Source organism: Vipera berus (assembly GCF_964194415.1).
Source record: "Vipera berus genome assembly, chromosome: 1".
NCBI lineage: Eukaryota > Metazoa > Chordata > Lepidosauria > Squamata > Viperidae > Vipera > Vipera berus.
This window is the reverse complement of record NC_138202.1, coordinates 11,246,790-11,271,762: the sequence shown is the minus strand read 5'-3', so window position 1 is coordinate 11,271,762 and position 24,973 is coordinate 11,246,790. Positions and strand designations below refer to the sequence as shown.

The window sequence follows — 24,973 nt, the reverse complement described above, 5'->3', positions numbered from 1 at the left end:
TGCCTGGAGATACCAGTAGAAGGAGGAAGAGCTAACTGGCAGATATATTGGGGAGAATTTGGAGTGGTTTTTGGTAGAAAATGGGTATTTGTTCATTTTCAGGTGGAGAAAGTAAAATCCTGAAAGATAATGGGTTAGAATTGGGAATTAGAATTTAGAAATAGTAGAGCCTGCCTGCCTGCCTGCCTGCCTTCCCTCCCTCCCAATAAAGGAGTTGATCAACAATTAAACTTTAACATTTAAATTAATATTGTAGTACAAACTAATTATTCCTGTGTTTGTTTTTGTGTTTTTGACTGAAATTCCATGAAATCAATGCATAGAATATGCAACAATCTAGTTGAAAACCATGGGCGCTACAGTTGCTTTTTGTCTTCTAATGCTTTGTGGAATAATTCAGCAGGGTGCAAGTAATCTTCTGAACATCATACCAAGAAAAACAGTGAAATACCAGTGTAAGCATCGTTGAATCTATTAAAAACTACAGAAATATGTATCCAACTGGACAGTTTCTTATTAAATATGGCTCCCATCACTTGTTTATTAGTTATAGAAATTAAATGGAATTGCTTTGTGTAAATACAACCATATAGGATCTTTACAATGAGTAAAAATTGAATGGTTATCTTGCATTAATGTATAGTCTGTGAACTTTTAAAAATATCTGGCTTGTCCCTGTCTCCCTGTCGAAAGCAGGACTAGACTGATTTTTGAGCCAACTATAATATAAAACTTATGTTGAGAGCTCCTGAAACTTTATTAGATGGACTTACCCAACTTTCTTCACTAGGAAGGCTGAACTTCCTTCAATATTATTTTTTATGCCAAACTAAAGTTTGGCATAAAATACTAGTACTTACATTACTGGTAAAATACCAGTACTTACAGTATATAATATGCTTGTGTTATAGACTCTCTTTTTGCACATTTATAAGCCAGTTTTCCATTTAAAAATGCCTGTGGCAATGGACAATATTTCAAAGCAAAAAGGAAGTAATGCAAGAAAACTCCATATGTGAAAACTGAAACTAGAAACCAGTTTTTATCTGTATAAAGATTTGATTTTATCCAAGATCATATTTAATAAAGATTTAAACATATTAAAACATTCCTTTTTTTAAAGCTGAAAATCTAAAGATATTTGAAAAGCAAGGAGTGTCCAATTTTTCTACTCTCTTGTTGAGTGAAGAAACAAATACTTTATATGCTGGAGTCAAAGATTATATCCTTGTTTTTAACTTAAATGACATTTCTAAAGAAATATCCACAGTAAGTATTTTACAATTTTCATGTATCTTTCTACTGAAGACATTTGCTTACTTTCAATAAAGTTTTTTATTTTACCTGACATTCATCCCTGTAATTCTATAGTGTCTACTCAAACCAACAGAAATTCCCTGTAATGTCAGAGGCCTTTCTAATCCCATTGGTAGGAAAACTTTAGCAGGATGTAATTTTTAAAAAAGTGCAAAGCATATCCTCAGTCACCAAGAAGTAGAATCTCTTGAAAGTATGAATCTAGTATGCTACTAAAACTCTTGTCCGAGTGAAACAGTATATCATCGGGCAACAAGGAATGTGCCTCCCATGCTTTTTTATCCAGAAAAGGATTACTGACTGGAAGGGGTCCAGGCTACCCCTGGAGGGCAGGGGGAAGGTAGGGATAAGGGGGCTTGACTGGCACCTGTCACTCCACACCATCCTGCCCACAAAATATTTAAGATGAAATGGAACATTTAGTCTGATTTTGTCACATTGAAAACTCAGTATTTCATAGTGCTTGATGCAGCACAAGTGATACAGTGCACCAAGTTGAACCTGTACATTCATACCCTGGTCCAGCTTTAATAGTTCCTATTGCCCCCTATGTTCTAGTGAGCACTTTCCTGGCATCTTCCCACTAAAGCTGCTGTTTGTGAGAGACAAAAGAGCTGTCGCATTCTATGCTGATCTTTTGGTAATTAAAAGAATTTGGAAGTAATTATAATACCACTTCAAGATGCAAAGAGATAATGAGACATGCCTCTCACTCATGGAAAGTGTAGAGACTGGCAAACAGACTATATTCATAATCACAGCCTGATTCAATGTTGATGAAGCACCAAAAAATCAAAACTATTTTTTGCATTTGTTTTTGCTTCCCACTGGCTGATCCCTGCTTTCAGAATTTCTGATCTAAAACAATTAGTACCATATAGTTCATCTCAGCAGCTGACAGAGAAACTATTTTTTAATCAGTTTATCTAGCCTAATGACTGCTCTCACTGGAAGCAACTGTCAGGATTTCATCTGCTATTTGGTCATTTTTGCTAAGAATACCAGAAAATGAAGCTGTCTGTGTCCAAACAGGAAATTATAGAGCTGAACTATGTAAGACCTAAGAGGCTAAGCAGGTCCTGTGGGCATTATATTTCCACTGATTTTGGCTTGACTCTAGTTTTGATTTTATAGAATGGATCTAAGGCCCTTCATTATTTGCAAATTACCATTATTGGCAAAAATCTGTTACCCCCTCTCATTAAAGGGGAATGAAGGAACAGGCAGAGAAGGATAATCTTTGCAATAGCTGTAAATATCTGTAGCTCAGGTATAGAATGAGGGTGGGTTTCTTTTCGAACATTTCATTACCAGGCTAGGTAACACCTTCAGTGGAGTGTAGGGGATATCAGTCTCAATGTTCTGTTTATAAACAGAATAACAAGGTTAATCTTACCTATTTGCTCTTGCCGATTGCCAATATGCAGCTCCAGAGCTCCTGGAAATTCCTACTACTACTACTAAAAAAGAGAGAGAGAGACTCCACCCTCTCCCACACCATGTTGGGTTTATAAGATATTTTTCTCCCCCTTTCCATCTAATCCCTTGGCAATTGTCAGAAAGAGAACTAGAGACTGATACAGAAATTGGAGTAGAGAGTCACAGCTGAGAGATACAACTAGATAAAAAAAAATGTTTCAGAAAAATACTCAGCCTGAACAAGAAGCCATTTCTAGTTTAAAATTATTAGGTCTGATATCATCCCGGCCATAAAATCTTAATACTTGGATTTTATGTGTCAATTGTCCTATAGGAAAGAGGGTATGCCTAACTGAAGAAACTGGCTAGAATCAATAGCATTGGCTCAGCATGTTTACTTTATGGAAGATTTTAATATGTTCATTTGCCTGTTTTGATTCCTAGGTATCCTGGTTTGCTTCAGAGGATAGTAAGCTTCAATGTCTTCGCAAAGGAAAAAGCAAGGTATGCCTTGGTGAAAATATTAAATTGATTTCTGAGATAGAGTATTGTTGCACTTCAGGTTTAAATAACTAGATTTGTTATAGAAATGGCTAGTATATATTATCATATAAAAGTAAACAGTTGAGGTTTTGTGTTACTACCTTATTCAACTGCACCAAAAAGAGCCTTTTCCCCTTTCCCCTACACTTTTCCTCCTTTATTTGTCCATTATTTAGATTTTCCTTTGTACCGCTATATTTTATATTTTGGTAAACTAATACAATGCTCTAGGCTTAAATTGATTTTAACAATTTCATTTTCTGAGAGAAATGTGAAACATGAATTGAAATCTCAAGCAGAAATTACTTGGGAACACTAATAAAGTAGTGGGGGATTTGATGGGAAAAGTCCTTATAAGAGACCAGGCTGAGCTGGAGGGAGGGGTCAAATGTGTCATCAGTCTCAAGTCCCTTCGCACCCACAAGAGATGCAAGTCCAGCCCACCTTGAATTCCATTGACTCTTCTGTCCTGCCAACTTGCTTTGATCGTTAATAATTCAAATTCTTGTAGAGAGTTTAAGCTTGTAACAAACCTTTGTATTCCTTTGAACTGCCTGTACTCCTGATTTCCTGTGCTTGACAGTCCTACCTGTCCAGCTAGAATCTGTGGTTGGCCAATATATAAAGGAACCTACCTTCAGCAGTCCTGTAATAATTTTAGAAAAATTGTTTATTTAGAAACTTTATGTGGGGACAGGATGAGAACCATAAATTGTATGACTTTTACATTTGAACCCAACTTGATGCAGCAAATGAAAAGCATCATTGGCTAACCTCTGGTGTATTTCTCTAATTGTATTGCTACATATAAATGTCATATAAATAAAAATAAAAGTATCACCTCTTTATAATGAAGTCATAACAAGAATCTATGATTTTAAATCCTATTTTATTTATTTTAAATCTTATTTTAAGCTGTATCTTGAAATGGAGCATGTCTGAAGAAAATTCATTACCAAATATATCATATTGTGGAAGTGAAAAGACACAAGTTATATTTTAAAGGAGTACAATAAAAAAGTATTGATTCTTTTGAAATTTGGTGTTGAAGAAAATTCCTGAGAATCTTCAAGAAAACACAAATGGTTAATTGAACAAATCAATCTAGAATTGTCACTTGAGACATAAATGAGCGGCTCAGATTATCCTACTTCAAACACATTATGCAAAGATCTGGCTATCTGAAAAAAGCTTTAACATTGGGAAAGGTAGATGGAGAGCAGCAAGGTGGATAGACGCAGTTATAATGGCAATGGATACACTGATGGGAGACATGAAAGACATCATCTTGTGAAAAATCCATCTGTGTGATCACTAAGAGTTGACAGTGGCTCGATGGTCCTTAATCAACCAATTTTCCCATCCTCATCCTTATTCAGGTGTCAGTTCATTAAATGATCTACTGTGTCATCTTCATTAATAAAAAGAGGGATCTCATCTATATTGATAAGAAGTTAGGCTATTTCCCAGATAATCTTCCCCAGTGTTTATTTATTTATTTATTTATTTTATTGCATTTATATACCGCCCTTTCCCTGAGGACTCAGGGCGGTTTACAGGGAGTTAAAAATCAACCATACAAAAGTTAAAACCCAATTTAAAAAAATATTAAATCAACCCTGTACTATTAAAAACCCCAATTAAAATGAATGTCTCCTCAGCCTGGGCCCGAGAGCTCAAAGAGCCAGGTCTTCAGGCCCCGGCGGAATGATCGGAGGTCGGGAGCAGTCCTCAGCTCCACCGGCAGCTGGTTCCAGAGGGCAGGTGCCCCCACTGAGAAGGCCCTATCCCTGGGTGTCACCCGCCGGCAATCTCTTACCGGCGGGACCCTGAGCAGACCCTCCCTGTGGGAGCGCACTGGGCGAAGGGCGTTTGATGCCGGCAGCAGGTGTTCCCTCAAATACCCCGGACCCAGGCCATGTAGGGCTTTATAGGTGATAACCAGCACCTTGAATTTCACCCGGAGGGCAACCGGAAGCCAATGCAGCTCGCGGAGTAGATATTTCATGTAGATATTGTATAACCCAGGGAATAAAAACTGAATTTAGGGAGTCGGTGGAACAGCTTGCCTCCTGGAGTTGTGGTGCTCCATTACTGGAGGTTTCCAAGAAAAGATTGGACAACCATTTGTACAGTATGGTACAAGGATTTCTGCCTTGGGCAGGGGGTTAGACTAGAAGACCTCCAAGGTCCTTTTCAGCCCTATGATTCTAACTCTGTAACACAAAGACAAGGAACCAGAGTAATTAAGTATCCCAAAACATCTACTGGAAATAGACAGCAGAGTGGGAATAGAATTACTATAAAATAATTACTTAAATTCAATCAATTAAGAAAGGTCAGTGAAACAAACACCAAATGTTGGTGTCATTAGTTCACTCAGATTCCTTGTATAAGTCAGTAGGACTCCATGAAGATCTGATAATGTTTAATAACAAAGATGAAACATTCAAAAAATTCAAAAGGAATGTGTTTTTCCCCCAACAGAACTGTAGAACATAATAAATCAGAGATGCAAAGAAGGCAGACAAATCTTTGGGTTGCATCAATATAAATGTAACTTCCAAATCATGAAAATTAATCATTCTACTTTATTCTTTCTTGGTCAGACCATGGATCAAAGAGTATGTCCAGTTTGGGATATTACATTTTAAGAAAGATTCAGATATATTAGAACAGATTCAGAAAAGACTAATAATACATTGCACCGACAATTAATTTCTAAATTACAGGATATAATCATGCCACTGCATTCTGCTTTAATCATATTGCACCTTGAGTACTATATCCATTTTAGGTACCAAGGTTTAAAGAAGATTTTGAGAAACTGGAATAGCTTCAGAGAAAGGCAATAAAATGGTCAGAGAATAAGAAAAGAAAATATATGAGAGGGAATATAATAATAATAATAATAATAATAATAATAATAATAATAATAATAATAATAATAAATAATATAATAATAATAATAATAATAATAAAAATAATAATAATAATAATAATAATAATAATAATAATAATAATAATAATAATAATAATAATAATAATAATAATAATAATAATAATAAAAAATAATAATAAAGTTGGAAGGGACCTTGGAGGTCATCTAGTCCAACCCCCTGCTCAGGCAGGAAACCCTATACCATTTCAGGCAAATGGCTGTCCAGTCTCTTCTTAAAAACCTCCAGTGTTGGAGCATTCACCACCTCTGGAGGCAGGTTGTTCCACTGGTTAATTGTTCTAACTGTCAGGAAGTTTCTCCTTAGTTCTAGGTTGCTTCTCTCCTTGACTAGTTTCCATCCGTTACTTCTCGTCCTGCTTTCAGGTGCTTTGGAGAATAGCTTGACTCCCTCTTCTTTGGGGCAGGCCCTGAGATATTGGAACACTGCTATCATGTCCCCCCTCACCCTTCTCTTCATTAAACTACACATACCCAATTCCAGCAACTGTTCCCTGTATGTTTTAGCCTCCAGCCCCCTAATATGATAGCATCCTTCGACTATCGGAAAGAATGATCTGGGGGCAAATATTAGGTAGAATGAGAACTTCAGTCATACATGGTACAAGTTATAAACTGGGAAAACATAAATCATTTTTGACTTCCATCTCCTTAGGAGGTGCAACTGGCTGTTTGAATCTTCAGTCCTACCTTTAAACTAAAGAAAATGTCCCTATTGAACTCAGATTCCTCATCCCTGGTGGTCCAGGAGGCTATCATTACAGGAAAATTTCTAATCTCCAATTTCTGGAATTTCCAGTGAGCCCATCTAACTATAAGTTGTCTATAATTTTTGGAAACTCTGGCTCTTATTTGAGCAGCACAATCTCCTGCAGTCAGCTGTTAATCTTGAAATTTGACAGTTGTTCTCTCAAAACACAAGGCTTCCTGGAATCTTTTAGCTCCCCAGCCTTGGATACTTGAGTGAGAAGTTGAGCCTTAAAATAAAAGCTAATTTCTTTAGGCCAGTAGTTCTCTTCCCCCGAGTAGTCTTTATTGGCAGAAAGGCTGAATGTTTCTTTCAAAACTTATTCTACAGTCCTGAAAAGAAAACAAGGGCTCCCTCTGTACATCATTACCCTCCTCTTAGTTCTCAGATAGTCTTGTATTATGGATTGCTGGACACTGGTTATCTCAGGAGAAAGAAATATGAGCTGAATTTGGTGACTGAAGTCTTGGAGCAATTTTTTCATTAGATTGGACCAGGTTACAGGAAGTTTGGAGTCCCTCCTTTTATTTGAAAGTGGATTATTTGGTAGTCTTGTATATTCTATTGGTTTTGCCTGCTATAAATTGTCTTTGCGTTCAGGGCAAATAATCTGCCATCAACAATACTTGGATGGATTGGATTGCAGTGTTTGGTTGTGTGTTGGTTAGTGTGTCATTTCAGTAGTGGTTAATACATAATTCTATGGCTTCCCAAACAGCTAATAATGAAGCGATTGTATTGTCCTCTCGGGCTTGGTGGTTGAGTTTCCCAAACTTATAGTTTTGGGAGACTTCAATCTACCATCCCTGGGAGGTTCATCTGAGCTAGCTCGGGAGTTCATGGCTTCCATGGCGGCCATGGACCTGACGCAAGTAATTTCAGAGCCAACTCATGAGGGAGGCCACACCCTTGACCTGATCTTTTTATCTAGACGGTGGTTGGATGATCTAGGTGGGGGCTCTCCATTTATTATGCCCCTGTCATGGACCGATCATCATCTCCTGCGGCTGGTCTTCCGTTTTGCCACCCCCCGCCGTGGGGGCACGGAGCCAATTAGATGGTACCGCCCCAGACGCTTAATGGATCCTGATAGATTCCAAGCGGCGCTGGGGTCCCCACCTGCCTCCACTGCTCACAGCTCGGCGGATGCCTTAGTGGAAGCCTGGGAAAGGGCAGCCACTGAGGCCCTTGACCGAGTTGTACCCTTGCGGCCCCTGACCCGGCGCAGATCCCAGCGAGCTCCATGGTTTTCCGCGGAGCTCCGGGAGATGAAGCGTCGGAAACGGGGCCTAGAGAGCTGCTGGAGGTCTAGCCGATCCGAACCCGACCGGTTGCGGTTAAGAACCTATATTAGGTCTTATCTCGCAGCGATGAGGGTGGCGAGGTGCAATTACTTCTCCACCCTCATCGCGTCCACAGATAATCGCCCGGCCGCCTTGATTAGGGTGACTCGCTCACTTCTTAATCAGGAGGTGAGGGAGGATCCCTTGCAGGGTCGTGCCGAGGAATTTAGTCAACATCTGTCGGATAAAATCGCTCGGATTCGGACCGGTTTGGACTCCAGCTGGGCAGAGTCAGGCGATCAGGACACGGGCGGTCTTGTCAATGTTACCTGGGAAGAGTTTGATTCTGTGACCCCTGATGAAGTGGACAGGATTATGGGGAGGCTGAGCTCCTCCACATGTTTGTTGGACCCGTGCCCTTCCTGGCTGGTTTATGCAGCTAGGGAGAGGACACGAGGCTGGCTCCAGGCGGTTATATCTGCTTCTTTGAGTGAGGGTTATTTCCCCACCGTCTTGAAGGAGGCGGTGGTGAGACCTCTCCTCAAGAAGCCTGCCTTGGACCCAGCTGTTTTGAACAACTTTCGTCCAGTCTCCAACCTTCGCTTTCTTGCGAAGGTTGTCGAGAGTGTGGTGGCGCATCAGCTCCCTCTGGTCCTGGATGAAGCGGATTATCTGGACCCCTACCAATCGGGTTTCAGGCCCGGGTACAGCACGGAGACGGCATTGGTCGCTCTGGTGAATGATCTCTGGAGGGCTCGGGATAGGGGATATTCCTCTGTCCTAGTCCTATTAGACCTCTCGGCGGCTTTCGATACCATCGACCATGGTATCCTGCTGCGGCGTCTCAGGGGATTGGGAGTGGGAGGCACAGTTCTTCAGTGGTTCTCCTCCTATCTCCTGGGACGCTCGCAGTCGGTGTTGGCAGGGGGGCAGAGATCGGCCCCTAGGTCTCTCGTTTGTGGAGTTCCTCAGGGGTCGGTTCTCTCGCCTCTCCTGTTCAACATCTACATGAAACCGCTGGGTGAGATCATTCGTGGTTTTGGAGTTGGGTATCATCAATATGCTGATGATACCCAACTTTTCTTTTCGACCCCAAACCACCCCAGTGATGCCCTCGCTGTGATGTCCCGTTGCCTGGAGGCGGTTCGGGTCTGGATGGGGAGGAACAGACTTCAACTCAACCCTGACAAGACTGAGTGGCTGTACATTCCGGCATCCCGGGACATTCAAAATGTTCCATCTCTTTCTATGGGGGGTGAGCTCTTACCCCCCGTGGATAGGGCTCGCAACTTGGGAGTCCTCCTAGATTCACGGCTTACCCTGGAAGATCATATAGTGGCCGTGACTAGGGGGGCTTTCGCCCAGGTTCGCCTGGTGCGCCAGTTGCGGCCCTATCTGAACCGGGATGCCCTGTGTACGGTCACTCATGCGCTCGTGACCTCTCGCCTTGACTACTGTAATGCTCTCTACATGGGGCTTCCCTTGAAGACCACTCGGAGGCTCCAACTGGTACAGAATGCGGCCGCGAGAGTTGTCTTGGGAGTTTCCCGGTACTCCCATGTTACACCTTTGCTCCGCGAGCTGCATTGGTTACCAGTTGTCTTTCGGGTGAGGTTCAAGGTTTTGGTTACGATCTTTAAGTCCCTACATGGCATGGGTCCGGGATACCTCAGGGACCACCTGCTGCCGGCATCAACTCCCCTCCGCCCTGTGCGTTCCCACAGAGAGGGCCTCCTCAGGGTGCCGCCAGTCAAGGAATGCCGACTGGTGGCCCCCAGGGGGAGGGCCTTCTCTGTGGGCACTCCGGCATTATGGAACCAACTGCCGGTGGAGCTCCGGACGGCATCAGACCTCCGAACTTTCCGTCGTGGCCTGAAGACCCACCTATTTGAAATGGCTGGTCTGGCCTGACGGGGGATTATGGGTTTTAATTTGTCGTTTTAGATTTGTATTACTGTTTTTAACTGGGCATGGGTTTAATCTTTTTTAATTTTTGTATTGTCTTTTTTATATATGCCCTGTGAACCGCCCTGAGTCCCTACCAAGGAGAAGGGCGGTATATAAATTAAATAAAACTTGAAACTTGAAACTAAACTAAACATGAGGGGTCCTTGGTGCTTCTGAGCTTGCTTGTTTTCTTGAAAACATTGCATTACCCAAACTAGGAAACCTCATCAATGCTAGTAAGGAGTGCTGTTTGTTGTCAGTTTGTATTTTGGTGGCTTGCCCTGTCTGTGTGGGTGGGGGTGGTCTTAGAGGTTTTTTTGCTTGGGCTGTCTACTATTGGCTCTTTGGCAGTTTCTTGATTGGGGTATTGTTTATTTTTCCTTTATTGGTAACTAAACCTTTATGCTCCATGGTTGAGGTTGGTTTCTTGTGGTAGCATCCGCCCTTCTTTATTATTGTTCAAGTACTGTCACCAGTTGTCATTTCATAAAGCATTTTACTACAAAGCACCATAAAAGCGAGATTTTTAACACTGGAGCTTGATAAAAAAAGTGCACTTCAGTTACTGAAGTAGTGTTTGTCTATTACTACTGCTATTTATGAATGTGTTCATTTGAGAAGATGGGAACGGACAGTCTAAACCAGAGTTTTTCCACTTCTGCAACTTTAAAATGGCTGAAAAAAATTTGTCAGTTGAAGTTCACACAAATCGTTGAGATCAAGAAACTGGTCTCAGTCAACTGTTCCCAGGCATTTCTAGGTCTCCTTTTTGGAGTCAGCTGAAGAACAGCTTCAACATTGTTAATTTAGGGATAAATGACTTTCTAACTCACCACATCACCAAAATGTTTCTCACTTCTGACTAGACCCATACAAACATTGGAAGCTTGACCATCAAACTTCCTTTCTTAATCAGTTACTGGTTTTAAATGTATCAAATGACCCTGCCAAGATTTGCTAAAAATGACAAGAAGGATGGTAATATATTCATCAGTTTCCTACAATACTAAATAGTGTTTGAAATTTGGATTCCTGCATTGAGAATGGCATTAACTTAAATGTAACTTCAAGCTCTAGGATTCTAACAAGGATTATCTATCATAGCACTACAAGCTGTTTTGTGGGGGAAAACCAAAGGAATTAGGAATGTCTAGTCTTAAGAAAATCAGGCTGAGGGGAGACATGATTAAATGTTAGAAAATTTAGAAAATGGAAGTCTTCTAGCCTGGCATAAGGCCTTGAAGAGCTGGTACTTTCCACAAGCACTGGGGTAGTGTGAAGCTGCAGCTGAATGCAAATATTTGTGTGATGGGGAAAAGGGTTGCCTTTTGGGTGCAGGGAAGCTTTTGTTGTGGTTTCATAGATGTTGTATTTTTTTTTATTTTGTGAACTGCCAAGATTTATGATAAACAGATAGGACGCTATATAACTTCTTTAAGTTAATTAAATACTTCCTAAGAGCAAAAGCTTTCAGCAGTAAGGCCAATTACCTACAGAAGCAGTGGGTCTCTCTCACTGGAAATGTTCTAGCAGAAATTAAACTGTCATTGTTCTAAGATGTTTTAATTTGCATTTAGTTTTCACAAAGCCATATTTTGGACTTGACAGCCTAAATGGTATTTTTGAACTCTGTTCTAGCAAGAAACTCTCTAAATTTTCTCTTCTTTAGCTTTCTTTCATAAAGTCTTTTGAATGGGAATACTATAGCTAGAAACTGAGAACTTGACTCATGTATACTCTCTGCTCTGCTACTGAGTGGGGCTCTGTTCTTCAAAGTACCCTTTCCAAACCCATCCCCTTGTTTCACTTAGGAGAAAGGAGTTAGGATTTTGTTTCCCTCAGCTGCTGTCTTTTAACAGGTGAGGATGTTAATACCACTAAATTATGAACCTTTTCTTTCCATCCATCTCCAAATCCAAGTAGTAACATGCATGGTTACATTACATTTTTAGATCCTCTTAAGTACAGGTAGTCCTCGACTTACAACAATTCATTTAGTGACTATTCGAAGTTACAACAGCACTAAAAAAGTGACTTACAACCATTTTTCACACTTACGACCATTGCAGCAACCCCATGGTCACATGATTTACGTTCGGATGCTTGACAACTGGTTCATATTTATGACGGTTGCAGTGTCCCTGGGTCATGTGACCATCTCTTGCGACCTTCTCACAAGCAATGGAGAAATCAGATTCACTTAACAACCAGGTTACTAATTTAACAACTGCAGTGATTCACTTAACAAATGTGACAAGGAAAGTCATAAAATGGGACAAACCTCACTTAACAAATTTCTCAGTAACATAAATTCTGGGCTTAATTGTGGTTGTAAGTCGAGGACTCCCTGTACACATATATTTGTGCTTCACTGCAAACTGCTTTGTGAACTTCCAAAAACACAGTTTTGAATAGAAATATAGGAAACATTGGAAAAACTGTGAATTATCTTGTATAGGAGGAAGGATGGTTATGTGTTATTTATTTATTTATTACAACATTTCTATATCACTCTAACTTCTTGCTACTTGATAGAAACTTAGACCCTCTTTCACCTGAAGGGAGTGTCAGAATAAGGTAGTTATGGCTATTATCTCCTTCTGCTGCTTCATCAGTAGCTGCAATTCTAGCAGAACTGTCAAGCCGTGGACCTGCTTTTTCAGGGGAAGGCCAGCTTGTCCAGAATCATGTTACGCAGTGGGATCAAGCCAAATCAATCTATAAATAGTAAAATAGCAAGGGCTTAATATATGGTTTGAAGGATAAAATGCATTTTTTTCTCCCTAGAATCAGTAAAAGGGTCTCAAATACATTAGAAGTAATTTAATATATTTGGAAAAGAGAAATTAAAACACATTATCATATAAATAATTTTCCTGTTCATCCAGTGTCCTAAAATTACTTAACTGCACCATTTATCAGTGCATTTATTGGAAAAGTGTATCCTGTGTTCTCTCGAGAAGACAAGCATTGTTCTCCTGCCCAGGGATCTTACAATGCCAGTCTTTGCTTACCTTCAACAGCAGAATTGTTTTATAAGATTGAGAATGTAATTGCAGTTTTTGAAGTTAATCATTTGTGTGCATTTTTCAGGCAGAATGCAACAATTATATACTTATTATGCATAAGATAAATGCAACAAATTTATATGTGTGTGGCACAAATGCATTTCATCCAGCTTGTCGTTACGTGGTAAGTTCATAGCATATTTTGTGGGGCTATTGCAATATGTCTTTTATTTATGGGAACAAGGAATTGTCATTTAGTCATAGTATTTATCCTAAGCCACTTTCTGAGTCACAGGAGGCTACAAAATAGTATAAGAATGCTAGAAATAAGTAATGTAGAATACTCATCTCAATTGTTTGTACAAGCAAGGACAGGTAGTTGTTAAGTTAGTAACATGGTTGTTAAGTTAGTAACATGGTTGTTAAGTGAATCTTCTCCATTGATTTTGCTTGTCAGAAATCACAAAAGGTGATCACATGATCCTGAGACACTTCAACCATCATAAATATGAATCAGTTGCCAAGTATCTAAATTTTGATCATGTGACATGGAGATGCTGCAATGATCATGAATGTGAAAAATGATCATAAGTAACTTTTTTCAGCCATTATAACTTTGAATGGTCACTAAATGAACTGTTGTAAGTTGAGGACTACCATTAGGACTATCCATTGCAAGTTTTTTCTTCGCCCTGTTAAAATGGAGGAAATGGTACTATTTACAAAAGATAGTACAGGATCCAAACATATTCATCCTATTTCTTGGCTTTTAAAATTGTTACGTTGCCCTCAACAATGGTCATAAATTATGAACAACCCTTGAATAGAATCTGTTCATTAGGTTTTCCAGAATGCAGGAAGAGTTCAACAGAACATACCAGCACACTAGCTTTCTCCTGATAAGTTAGAATTCTTTATAAGAATTCTAATTTATCATAGTATTTAAACCAACTAAGCAACCCTTAGTTATCATGCTTGAGAAATTGGGAATATCACTAATCCCCACAGTGGAAGTATGGATGATATTAATAACTATTAAGAAAGAGGTTTTGCAAATATTATGAAAAAGGCTTGCAATTTAGGAATAAGTTCCCAATCCTCTTGCTTTTTTTGATCACACTCCTTTGCCTATGTCAAAGGCGATACCTCTCATGGGCTGGGACCAGGTCCCTCACAAAACAGCAACAGCCTCACCATTTTAATTAGGAACAGAAGTGATCAAACAAGGCAATTACAATCTTTGTGCATCAGAGAGCCAAAATAACATCAGATCAAAGAATCTTAATATCCTCTGGAAAGCATGTACAATAGGTGTTATATCTCATCTTTCCAACTGTTTTCTCTATTCTCCCAAGTCTCCTGTTCCAGAGAAATGCCACATAGTGATGAATGACATCTCCTAATGTAGGTGATAAAATAGCATCTTCACAAAAGTTCTGCAATTTTTAAAACTCCATTCAAGAAAAATTAATGGGGTTGGAGAGCCATCTTATATTGATCTGTGAGATTACAGATTCTCTGTGGAATGAGATAAATTCTGGAATGGTATGGAAAGAAGATATACTAGCCTCTTTGGATTTCTAGGAGGCTTATTTTCACATACCAATTCATTCAGCTTACTAAAACCATCTTTGAGTATGAGTTTTCACTTCTAATAATCAATATTCTCTGGAACAAACTTATTAATATTACAGTTGCAGGAAACTATGTTCATTGCAGGAAACTGTTCATTTCTGGACAATTTCCATTGTCTGCTGTCCTTCTCTCTACAACAAGGCAAAATAGACACAGGGGCCATAAGAAAATTTACAGAAGAGCCGTACAGCTTCCTCACATAGATTTCATCACTTGTGAGGTGTTGTAAGTATTCAAGTGTATATTTTTTCCATCTTTTTTTAAAAAAATACAGTTTTATTAAAATTATCATAATATAAAATACAAATGAAAATAAAGATATTAGGGAAATGTGGAAGGGAAGAGAGGGGAAAAGTGTGAGATAGGAAAAAAGGAAAGAAAAATGTTAACTTCCAACCCTTTTCAGCATAATAAAATAAAAATAGTAAGGCAAGCCTTAATTTTTTACTTTTACATATTTACTATAAACTAGTCATTTCTATAACAAACTTATCTAATCAGATAATCCCAGTCAGAATTTCATTTTTTTCTGTCTCAAGCACAAAATCTAGAAGCCTTTCAAAGTAGAAAGAAAGTTAGGTATATTTTTTCTTTGACTAAAACAGTTAATTTATCCATCTCTGCTAGCTCCATCAATTTTTCCATCCATTCTTCCATTGTGGGGATTAACACATGTTTCCAGTTTTGCACATAAACAATTCCTGTTGTAGTCAGCATATGCAGAAAAAACTTCCAAGAGTTTTTTTCAAGTTCTTTGTCCAATAGTCCTAAAAGGAAAATATCCAGTTTCAATTTTATATTCATTTTAAGAAACTTCTGCATTAAAATATAAATCTGGTTCAAATATTACTTTGCTTTATTACAAGTCCACCGAAGATGATAAGACATTCCTTCTTTACAGTTATGTTTTCATCATGCATTTGAAATACTTGTATATATGTGGCTATATTTTTTCTTCAGATGAACAGAAAACCAATATTGGAAAGGATTACAGTATTAGGTTCTGCATGCCAAGAGGCATGACCTTATAGGCCCGGCCACCCTACAGAGGCTCATGATGGTATATAGTGACATAATTTTGAGAAGTGAAAATACTCTCATAATTTTATTCTGGTTCCATACTGATAAACATTTCCCTTCAGAGGTGGCTGACCTTTGCTTTTCATATTTACGGTATTTTTTATTTATTTTAATCCCATTTATATCTCACCCTTCTCCGAAGACTCAGGGCGGCTTACAATCTAAGCACAAATCAAATGTGCTTAGCAATAGAACACCTTTATGGATTCTCCAATGCATTATTGTAACCTCTGATGTTAGTACATGGAGATGAGAAGTACATTGCTCATGAAAGGTGACATATTCTTGGGAATGCTTTGGAATCCTATAGTAACATAATTTGGGGGGGGGGAGGAACTCCATACAGTCATCATAGCATTGTCTAGTTTTCAGTCTCTGTTCAATCCATTATATGTTAGGATAATCAAAGCTAGTTACTGAGTCTTACCAAGGAGACTAAGTTCCGTCTGATGAGTAAGGCTTCCATTCTTTTTTATGATCAGATTCTCACTTTCTCTCTTAGCTTAGAGCACATTAGGTCTCAACATTTAACGGAAATCTGGCTCAAGTGGGTGGACGAACATTCAAAGGAATGGATTTTTTTTACAACTCAATCAACGGCAAAATTAGGATAGATTTTTGACAGCTAGTGGAGATGGCAGATGGACTACTGTCAGTTGATCTTTAGGACTCACATTTTTCCACTCCACCTTTTGATAACCAGGATTATTTACATGTATATCCTGGTCTGATGGGTTTGGGGTTTTAATTATTGTTTTTAAGTAATTTATTTATTGTATTTGGGCACTATGGTTTAATCTGTTTTTAATTTTTGTATTTTGTATTTTTGGTATTTATTGCCCTGTTCACTGCCCTGAGTCCTTTGGGAGAAGGGCGGTATACAAATTAAATTAAATAAATAAAAAATAAATAAATTATTTACAGCATCAGAATACGGAGAGCACCCTAGACTTTGGTTTCCAGTCTTGAGATTTTTCTCCATAGAACCTCCTTAGTCTTTGCTTTCATATAAAGCACTGTTTCAGTCACCCAGATTCATGCTCAGCTTGGAAGTTGAATGGAGTCAAGGGGCTTTTTACCTTTTAATGGATAAGTAAACCATGAGTGAGCAAGAAGTGTGAACATTGTCACTAATACATCTCTCCGGGAATTACTTAAAATAGGTAATTGACAATATGAAATTAAAGTTGTATACAAGAGCTACAGAAAGCAGAGGAAGATGTCCATATGAACCAACTGTGAGCTATGCCTCTTTAATGGTCGGTAAGTTTTCTCCCAGCCCTGCAAAATGTCTTGATATCTTTTTTATTTAGTCATGGTTGTCAAGCACTGATTACTCAAATTAGAGTGAATATATTTCAGATGTGATGTTGCTTATCAGCCTTTGAATAAAAGACTGGTTTGAAAAAGCTTGGTTTGAAAAAGCTATCAGGAAACTAATGGGATATGCAATCGCCTGTATATCAGCTCTTCCTCAATAGCTGGCTGATGTAGGATTTTTTTTAAAAAAAAGATGCTAATGACACATTTATTCTTTTTCAACTTGGTCTCATTTTGCCTTTGTTCTTTCCTGTAGACTATAGATCATAGTGGGGGAGTGGGAATGTTACCCTATTCTGCAAGCAGCAGCTTTTTGGTTAAAAAAATTTAAAGGAAGAAGCTGATATATAAAAATTTAAAGGAAGAAGCTGATATATTTACACAAAGACTCTTTTCAAACCATTTTCTATTGTCACTGGGCAATCAATGTAGCCTTTTAAACTTAGCTGCTTGTTTTCCTCTATTTTTGGAACTTGCTGATATGTTTGACCACGGCTTCATTCTGTCAGTCATATGTTTGCAATGGAAGCTAAATTGCTGACAGCAGTCAAAGTGTCAGTCTTGGCTAAAGGCTGTACATAGCTCTTAAGCAAAATGCCCTCAACTCTCTCCTCCCACCTCCATTGTAATTCCACATAGTCGTCATTATTGTAGCTGTCTCTTTTCTCTGACTTCAGTCCATTTTTCTTGCTCCTGTCAGTGCTAAGTCACCTTCAAGCACAGCTGAACAGATAACAGTAGCAAGGAGAAATAGTAAGCTCAAGAGTGAGGAGGAACAGATGTTGGTATGGAGTAGGAAGGACTGACTTTGCCAGTCCTTAATGTTGGCACTGGTATTTTCATATTAAGATGAAGAAAGCTATGCTATTGGACTTGCAATAATGCAAGGATGGCTTTTTGTGTTCATACTGTTTATTATAAATTGGTTGGTTATGTGCCATTGAGTCAGATTCAGTTCCTAGCAATTGAATACTCATAATCCTGACTTGCCTTACAAAAGTCTAATTTTTCTAATGATGCTCCTTTTCTGTTTTAATACCACATATCAACCTTTATCTACGTTTTCCTCTTCCACTTACTTTATGTCTTGCCATGAATTATAGCAACATTTATTTAACTTGCTAAATTAAAATTCGCCAAACTGCCGACCTTCTGATCGACAAGCTCAGCGTCCTAACCCACTAGATTAAGCAGGTTTAATTGTTGTGAATGCTTCTTCATTCTGTGGAGAATTGTGTGGCTCAAACTAATGTTAGGCTACCCATATGTTAAACAACCATATTTAATCTATTTCTATTTTTATTTTAAAGGAAAAGGATCTATGAGAGCCTAGTCCAGCATCATATTGTTGATGCTGATCATGGACCTTTCCATAACCCACATGCATGTTACTAAATTCCAAAGGTGCCATTTGTAGCAGTGGCCAGGATTTGACATGGCTCACATGTCTTCTATGCTTTTGCTTCTATATTTATCTGTGAGCTAGCCTTGAGCTATAGCTCACACAATATACCCATCTCCTTTTGCAAATTATGGCAGGGCTAAAAAGATACATCTTTTTATTTGCTTCATCTCAGATGGTGCACTTTATACAGCTACTTCAAATAACTTCTTGGGTACAGAGCCAATTATATTGCGGAGTTTCAGGAATCCTTTAAGGACAGAATATAAAGCATCTTGGCTTAACGGTAAGACATTTTGTACAAAATTAATGGAGCAAGTTGGGCTTCTTTTGGAAGTTAGTCTTTACTGTGATCTCAACTGCCTGTGTCACACATAATCACAAACCAAATTTTTAACATACAATTAAAGTTGTCAGCATTAGACAAATTTGCTTGATGAGAAAATAACACTATAAGGAGCATATTGGAGCTATAGTAGTAGCTTAATAAGTAAGTAAATTTTTATTGAAAAGAGAAGTCTTCTTTTACAATTTTATCAGGGATAAATGTAGCCCAAGACAATATCTTGAAATTATAACCTAGTCTTTAGACAAAAACAGCTTTATAATAGAATTGTTGCAGATTTTAGTTGGAGAGCTTTGGAATAAGGGCTGTTTTAGAAGATATTAAAATAATGGACATGCTACCATCCCCATTCATTCACCTTCACCCATTCACCTTCTTCTAGTCTGCATTGATGTCACTTGTGGAGTGGGAATCTATAGTGTTTCCCTCTGCAATGAGTGTATTGGATAAATCAGTTCTACTTGGAGAAGGCAGTGCTACAGGTACCTTATGAGGTTTTTAAAGTCAAAAACACTTGACCAGAAACCAGTATAGATATAACTCTAGACTGGCAATGGAGGCATCTGAGACTCCATTTAGGAGATATAAGAGCATTTGGGATCTCTGGACTTTGTGCAGTGGAATTCACGACATTGGCAGAACCAATAAAGTCAATGGAGCCAGCAGTACCATTGCTACATGGTATAGATGCAGCTGCCTAGAGTAAGACAGAACCAACTGAGTCTTGACATAAGTTATGAAGCTACTGCAAAGGCCTGCTGAGGATCAGAAAGGCTGCAAAGAAGTTTGAGGCTGTCATAGGGAAAATACCAAGGGTAATGTTCAGTATGGCAAGGTGAGCAAGGCTGGCAAAGTAAGAGGCTGGGATGACAAGGTAACAGTGTAATATGGCAAGGCCCGATACTGTCTCAGACCATTCTGCAGTGTATACTTTTTGCCACTTCCTTGAACATTTGCTTTGGGCAGCGGTATTGATAGTCTCGGTGTTTTGGGCCTGGGAGAGTGGCCCATGTTGTTGAGTCTTGTTCAAGCTTCAAGTTCACAGGTCCCTGATCTATACTAAGACCTGGTCTCTTTCTATTGATATACTGCTCTGGGACTTTAAATCTTCTGCACACCTGTGGAAGGTTGAGGAGCACTGTAAGGTTTCCTCAGCTTGAGACCTGTTGCTGCTGGGTTCTAAGGCAAAAGCAACTGACAGGGTGATCAGGGCCCATGGCGGACTAGGGTGACTTTGGGACCCTGGAGAGTGCCATAGATGAACAAGTGAATGAATGTGGGTGTAAGTGTGAGTGACTCAGCCTGGAAGGTGGGGGCTGGGGTGAGAAGAAACATGGAGGTGGAGACAGGGCAAGTAGAAATATGAAGACTAATGGTCAGAAGTAGATATGGCGGAAATCTGAATAGCTGTGGTAGCTGTGTCCAGGAGAGCCTTTATACAGCTCGATCAACTGCTTCAGCTGTACCCTTTCCTAGAGTGAGAGGTCTATCAGACATCGATACCCTAGTTAATGCGCTCTACATAGGACTAACCTAGAAGACCACTTTCACAGCTGGTTCAGAATGCAGCAATGTGAGCAATGGGGGTGGATCATAATCATAATAGTAAAGTTGGAAGGGACTTTGGAGATCATCTAGTCCAACTCCCTGCTCAGGCAGGAAACCCTATACCATTTCAGACAAATGGCTGTCCAGTCTCTTCTTAAAAACTTCCAGTGTTGGAGCATTCACCACTTCTGGAGGCAGGTTGTTCCACTGGTTAATTGTTCTGTCAGGAAGTTTCTCCTTAGTTCTAGGTTGCTTCTCTCCTTGATTAGTTTCCATCCGTTGCTTCTTGTCCTGTCTTGTTACATCCATGTGTTGTTCCTGCTTTGTGAGCTTCACTGGTTACCAGTTGACTTCCAGGTTAAATTCAAATTGGTGGTTATCATTTATGAAGTCCTATATGGCTTAGAAAGGGATGCAGTGGCTCAGTGGGTTAGGACGCTGAGCTTGTTGATCAGAAGGTTGGCAGTTTGGCGGGTCGAATCCCGAGTGCCGCGTAGCAGAGTGAGCACCTGTTACTCGTCCCAGCTTCTGCCAACCTAGCAGTTCGAAAGCATGTAAAAATGCAAGTAGAAAAATAGGGACCACTACGGTGGGAAGGTAACAGCATTCCGTTTGCCTTTGGCGTCTAGTCATGCCGGCCACATGACCACGGAGACGTCCTTGGACAAGCGCTGGCTCTTCGGCTTTGAAACGGAGATGAGCAACCGGCCCATAGAGTCGGAAACGACTAGCATGCATGTGTGGGGGAACCTTTACCTTTACCTTTATATGGCTTAGAGCCTGGTTATCTGAGGAACTGTTTAATAATTTCTGTCTGCTTAGTGAGATTGAAGACAGTGGGTACACTTGAGATTCTTTTAGTCAAGCAAGGTCATCTAGCCAGAGCTAAGCAGTGCAGCTTCTCTGTTGGAGTACCTATTTTGAGAAATATCTACTGTATAGAGATAGAGATACACATAAATATACAGGTAATCCTCCAATTACAACCTTTCATTTAGTGACTGTTTAAAATTACAATGGCACTAAAAAAAGTGATTTATGACCATATTTCCCACTTATGAGCATTGCAGCATCCCTATGGTCACATGATCAAAATTCAGATGCTTGGTTCATGTTTATGACATTTCAGTGTCATGGATCATGTGATCTGCTTTTGCAATCTTCTGACAAGCAACGTCAATGTGGAAGTCAGATTCATTTAACAACACAAGTAAGAAAAATCCTGGCTGACTGGAAGAACAATACATTCAGCCATAGGCAAACATAATGAAAGGGAGGTCCACAACTACTCTATTCCAAGGCCTGAGATCTACAGGGATTGAACCTATATGCAGAATATGTAGTCTAGCACTGAACTGTTCTTCATTTTTTGGCTTGTAGGAAAATTGTAATTCTTAAAAGTGAAACTAAGATTAAGTGATGGTTGGAAGATTACAAAATCTATTTTGCATTTGTATTTCTTCATGAGTTTAAACTATAGATACGTAGTATGGGAGAAATATTGTGCAAATAGACCTGAAATGTCTCTGAAGCCTCTAGAAGGAAAAGGAAAGAGATTCACTGGATTCTCTCACAGGATCCTTTTGCTTCTTTTCCAAAAACACTATTAAATCAGTCGATTAATGTTAGGAATAGGGTAAGCTAGTTCTGTCTTCTCCCACCCTATCAGGAAAGCAATTAATAAACATTCATTTTTTCAGAGTTGGGGTGTTATAGAAAACAAAAATTCTGTTTCAGACCTATATTCTGTGTACTCCTGCTTTAATTCAGTAATCTACTCTGAACATTTCCCCCCTCCCCCAAGTACTACTGTGATACCTCATTGTGGCAGAAAGAGAAGTTCCTGGGAGGGATGAGTGAAGAATTTCAGGAGTGTATATACAAAGAATGCATACTCCTAGTAGGTCACATAACGCATGAAGTGATATAGGAAGATGCCGGAGGCAAATGATCACTTTAATAACAATGGCAAAGGGATCATTTCATATTGTGCAGGAGAAGACAAGAGTAAATGTGTTTTACTAAGAAAACCATTTGGATAAGCAATGTAAAGTGATTAATGAAATAGTGCTGGATGATGAACCTGAATCTTTTAAGATTATACTCAACATGCTACTGAGAAAGAGCTTTGTAGTATCAATGACACAGTCAGTCCAAAGCCTTCTGGACATCTGGTTGTTGATGTTGCCATGTGGGAAAATAAAATCTGAAGCTGCAAAAATAAATTTATTGTGGGAATTTGGAGTGTGATGTGGGAAGGCTCAACACACTGAAATAAAATGAATCAATAATAGGCATCAGTGAAACTGAGTCAAATTGGACACTTTCAGACTATGCAGTTTACTACTCGGGACACAAAAATCAAAGAATGAATGGTGTTGCTTTCTTAATCAGAAAGGATATAGAAAAGACCATATGTAGACATAGCACAGTGACTGAATAATATCAATTAGAATTAGATTATGTAATAACAGGTACAACAATCAGCCTTAGAATAAATTTCAACAATAAACAATAATCATGAAACATGCCATAAACATTTAGTAGTGTAGCAATGCAGGTCTTAGAAAAAATATGTATAATCTACCTACATCTACAGATATCAAGAGTTATGCACGCAACAGTTCTCCCTGTGATATTTTGTTGGAAGAAAAAGTTGGACTTTGAAAAATAGAATAGAGTATTGATAATTTAATTTAATTTAATTTAATAACATTTATATACCGCCCTTCTCCCTGAGGACTCAGGGCGGTTCACAGGGCAGAATAAAATAGCAAATACAAACATTAAAAAAGATTAAACAATTGCCCTAGTTAAAAACAATATAGATACAACGCTAAAAACCCCCAGAAAAATTAAAAAGCGAAAGATAAAACAACCCCAACACACCCCCCTCAGGCTAGGCCGGCTTGTACAAACAAAAATGTCTTGAGATCGCGACGAAAGGAGCGAAGATCGGGCGCCGTCCGGAGCTCTACCGGTAGCTGATTCCACAGCTCCGGAGCGCCCACAGAGAAGGATCTCCCCCTGGGGGCCACCAATCGACATTCTCTGATCGGTGGCACCCTGAGGAGGCCCTCTCTGTGGGAACGCACAGGGCGCAGGGAGCTTGATGCCGGCAGCAGATGTTCCCTGAGGTACTCCGGCCCCATGCCATGGAGTGCTTTAAATACCGTTACCAGTACCTTGAATCTCACCCGGAAGACAACTGGCAACCAATGCAGCTCACGGAGCAGAGGTGTAACGTGGGAGTATCGGGAGACTCCCAACACCACTCTCGCGGCTGCATTCTGTACCAGTTGGAGCTTCCGAGTGGTCCTCAAGGGCAGCCCCATGTAGAGAGCGTTGCAGTAGTCCAGACGAGAGGACACGAGCGCATGAGTGACCGTGCATAGATCATCCCGGCTAAGATAGGGCCGCAACTGATGCACCAGGCGAACCTGTGCGAAGGCCCCCCTAGTCACGGCTCCTATATGATCTTCCAAGGCGAGCCGTGAATCTAGGAGGACCCCCAAGTTGCGAGCCCTATCTACGGGGGGTAATAATTCACCCCCCATAGCTAGAGGTGGAATGTCCGAGTAAACCCGGGATGAAGATATGCAAAGCCACTCAGTCTTGTCGGGGTTGAGCTGGAGTCTGTTCCTCCCCATCCAGACCCGAACCGCCTCCAGGCAACGGGACATCACGTTGAGGGCATCACTGGGGTGGTTTGGGGTCGAAAAGAAAAGTTGGGTATCATCAGCGTACTGATGATACCCAACTCCAAAGCCACGAATGATCTCACCCAGCGGCTTCATGTAGATGTTGAACAGGAGAGGCGAGAGGACCGACCCCTGAGGAACTCCACAAATGAGAGACCTCGCGGTCGACCTCTGCCCCCCTGCCAACACCGACTGCGAACGTCCCAAGAGATAGGAGGAGAACCACTGTAAAACTGTGCCTCCCACTCCCAATCCCCTGAGACGCCGCAGCAAGATACCATGGTCGATGGTATCGAAAGCCGCCGAGAGGTCTAATAGGACTAGGACAGAGGAATGCCCCCTGTCCCGAGCCCTCCAGAGATCATTCACCAGCGCGACCAATGCCGTCTCCGTGCTGTGCCCGAGCCTGAAACCCGATTGGTACGGGTCTAGATAATCCGCTTCATCCAGGACCAGAGGGAGCTGATGCGCCACCACACTCTCAACAACCTTCGCAAGAAAGCGAAGGTTGGAGACAGGACGAAAGTTGTTCAATACAGCCGGGTCCAGAGCAGGCTTCTTGAGGAGAGGCCTCACCACCGCCTCCTTCAAGACGGTGGGGAAGATACCCTCACTCAAAGAAGCCGATATAACTGCCTGGAACCAGCTGCGTGTCCTCTCCCGGGCTGCATAAACCAGCCAGGAAGGGCACGGGTCCAGTAAACATGTGGTGGTGCT

General features: G+C 40.1%; 1 protein-coding gene across 1 annotated transcript in view; it reads left to right on the top strand.

Annotated features, from left to right (window-relative positions):
• Positions 1-349: 349 nt before the first annotated feature.
• Positions 350-24,973, top strand: part of LOC308667496 (semaphorin-4E-like) — a gene marked incomplete at both ends in the record, with an annotated part of 41,182 nt that continues 16,558 nt past the window's right edge. The window contains 6 exons of the mRNA XM_081326750.1: positions 350-455; positions 1,124-1,269; positions 3,181-3,240; positions 13,310-13,408; positions 17,103-17,202; positions 18,837-18,947. Of these exons, the coding sequence (XP_081182876.1) occupies positions 350-455; positions 1,124-1,269; positions 3,181-3,240; positions 13,310-13,408; positions 17,103-17,202; positions 18,837-18,947 (622 nt within the window). The remainder of the gene's footprint in view (positions 456-1,123; positions 1,270-3,180; positions 3,241-13,309; positions 13,409-17,102; positions 17,203-18,836; positions 18,948-24,973) is intronic.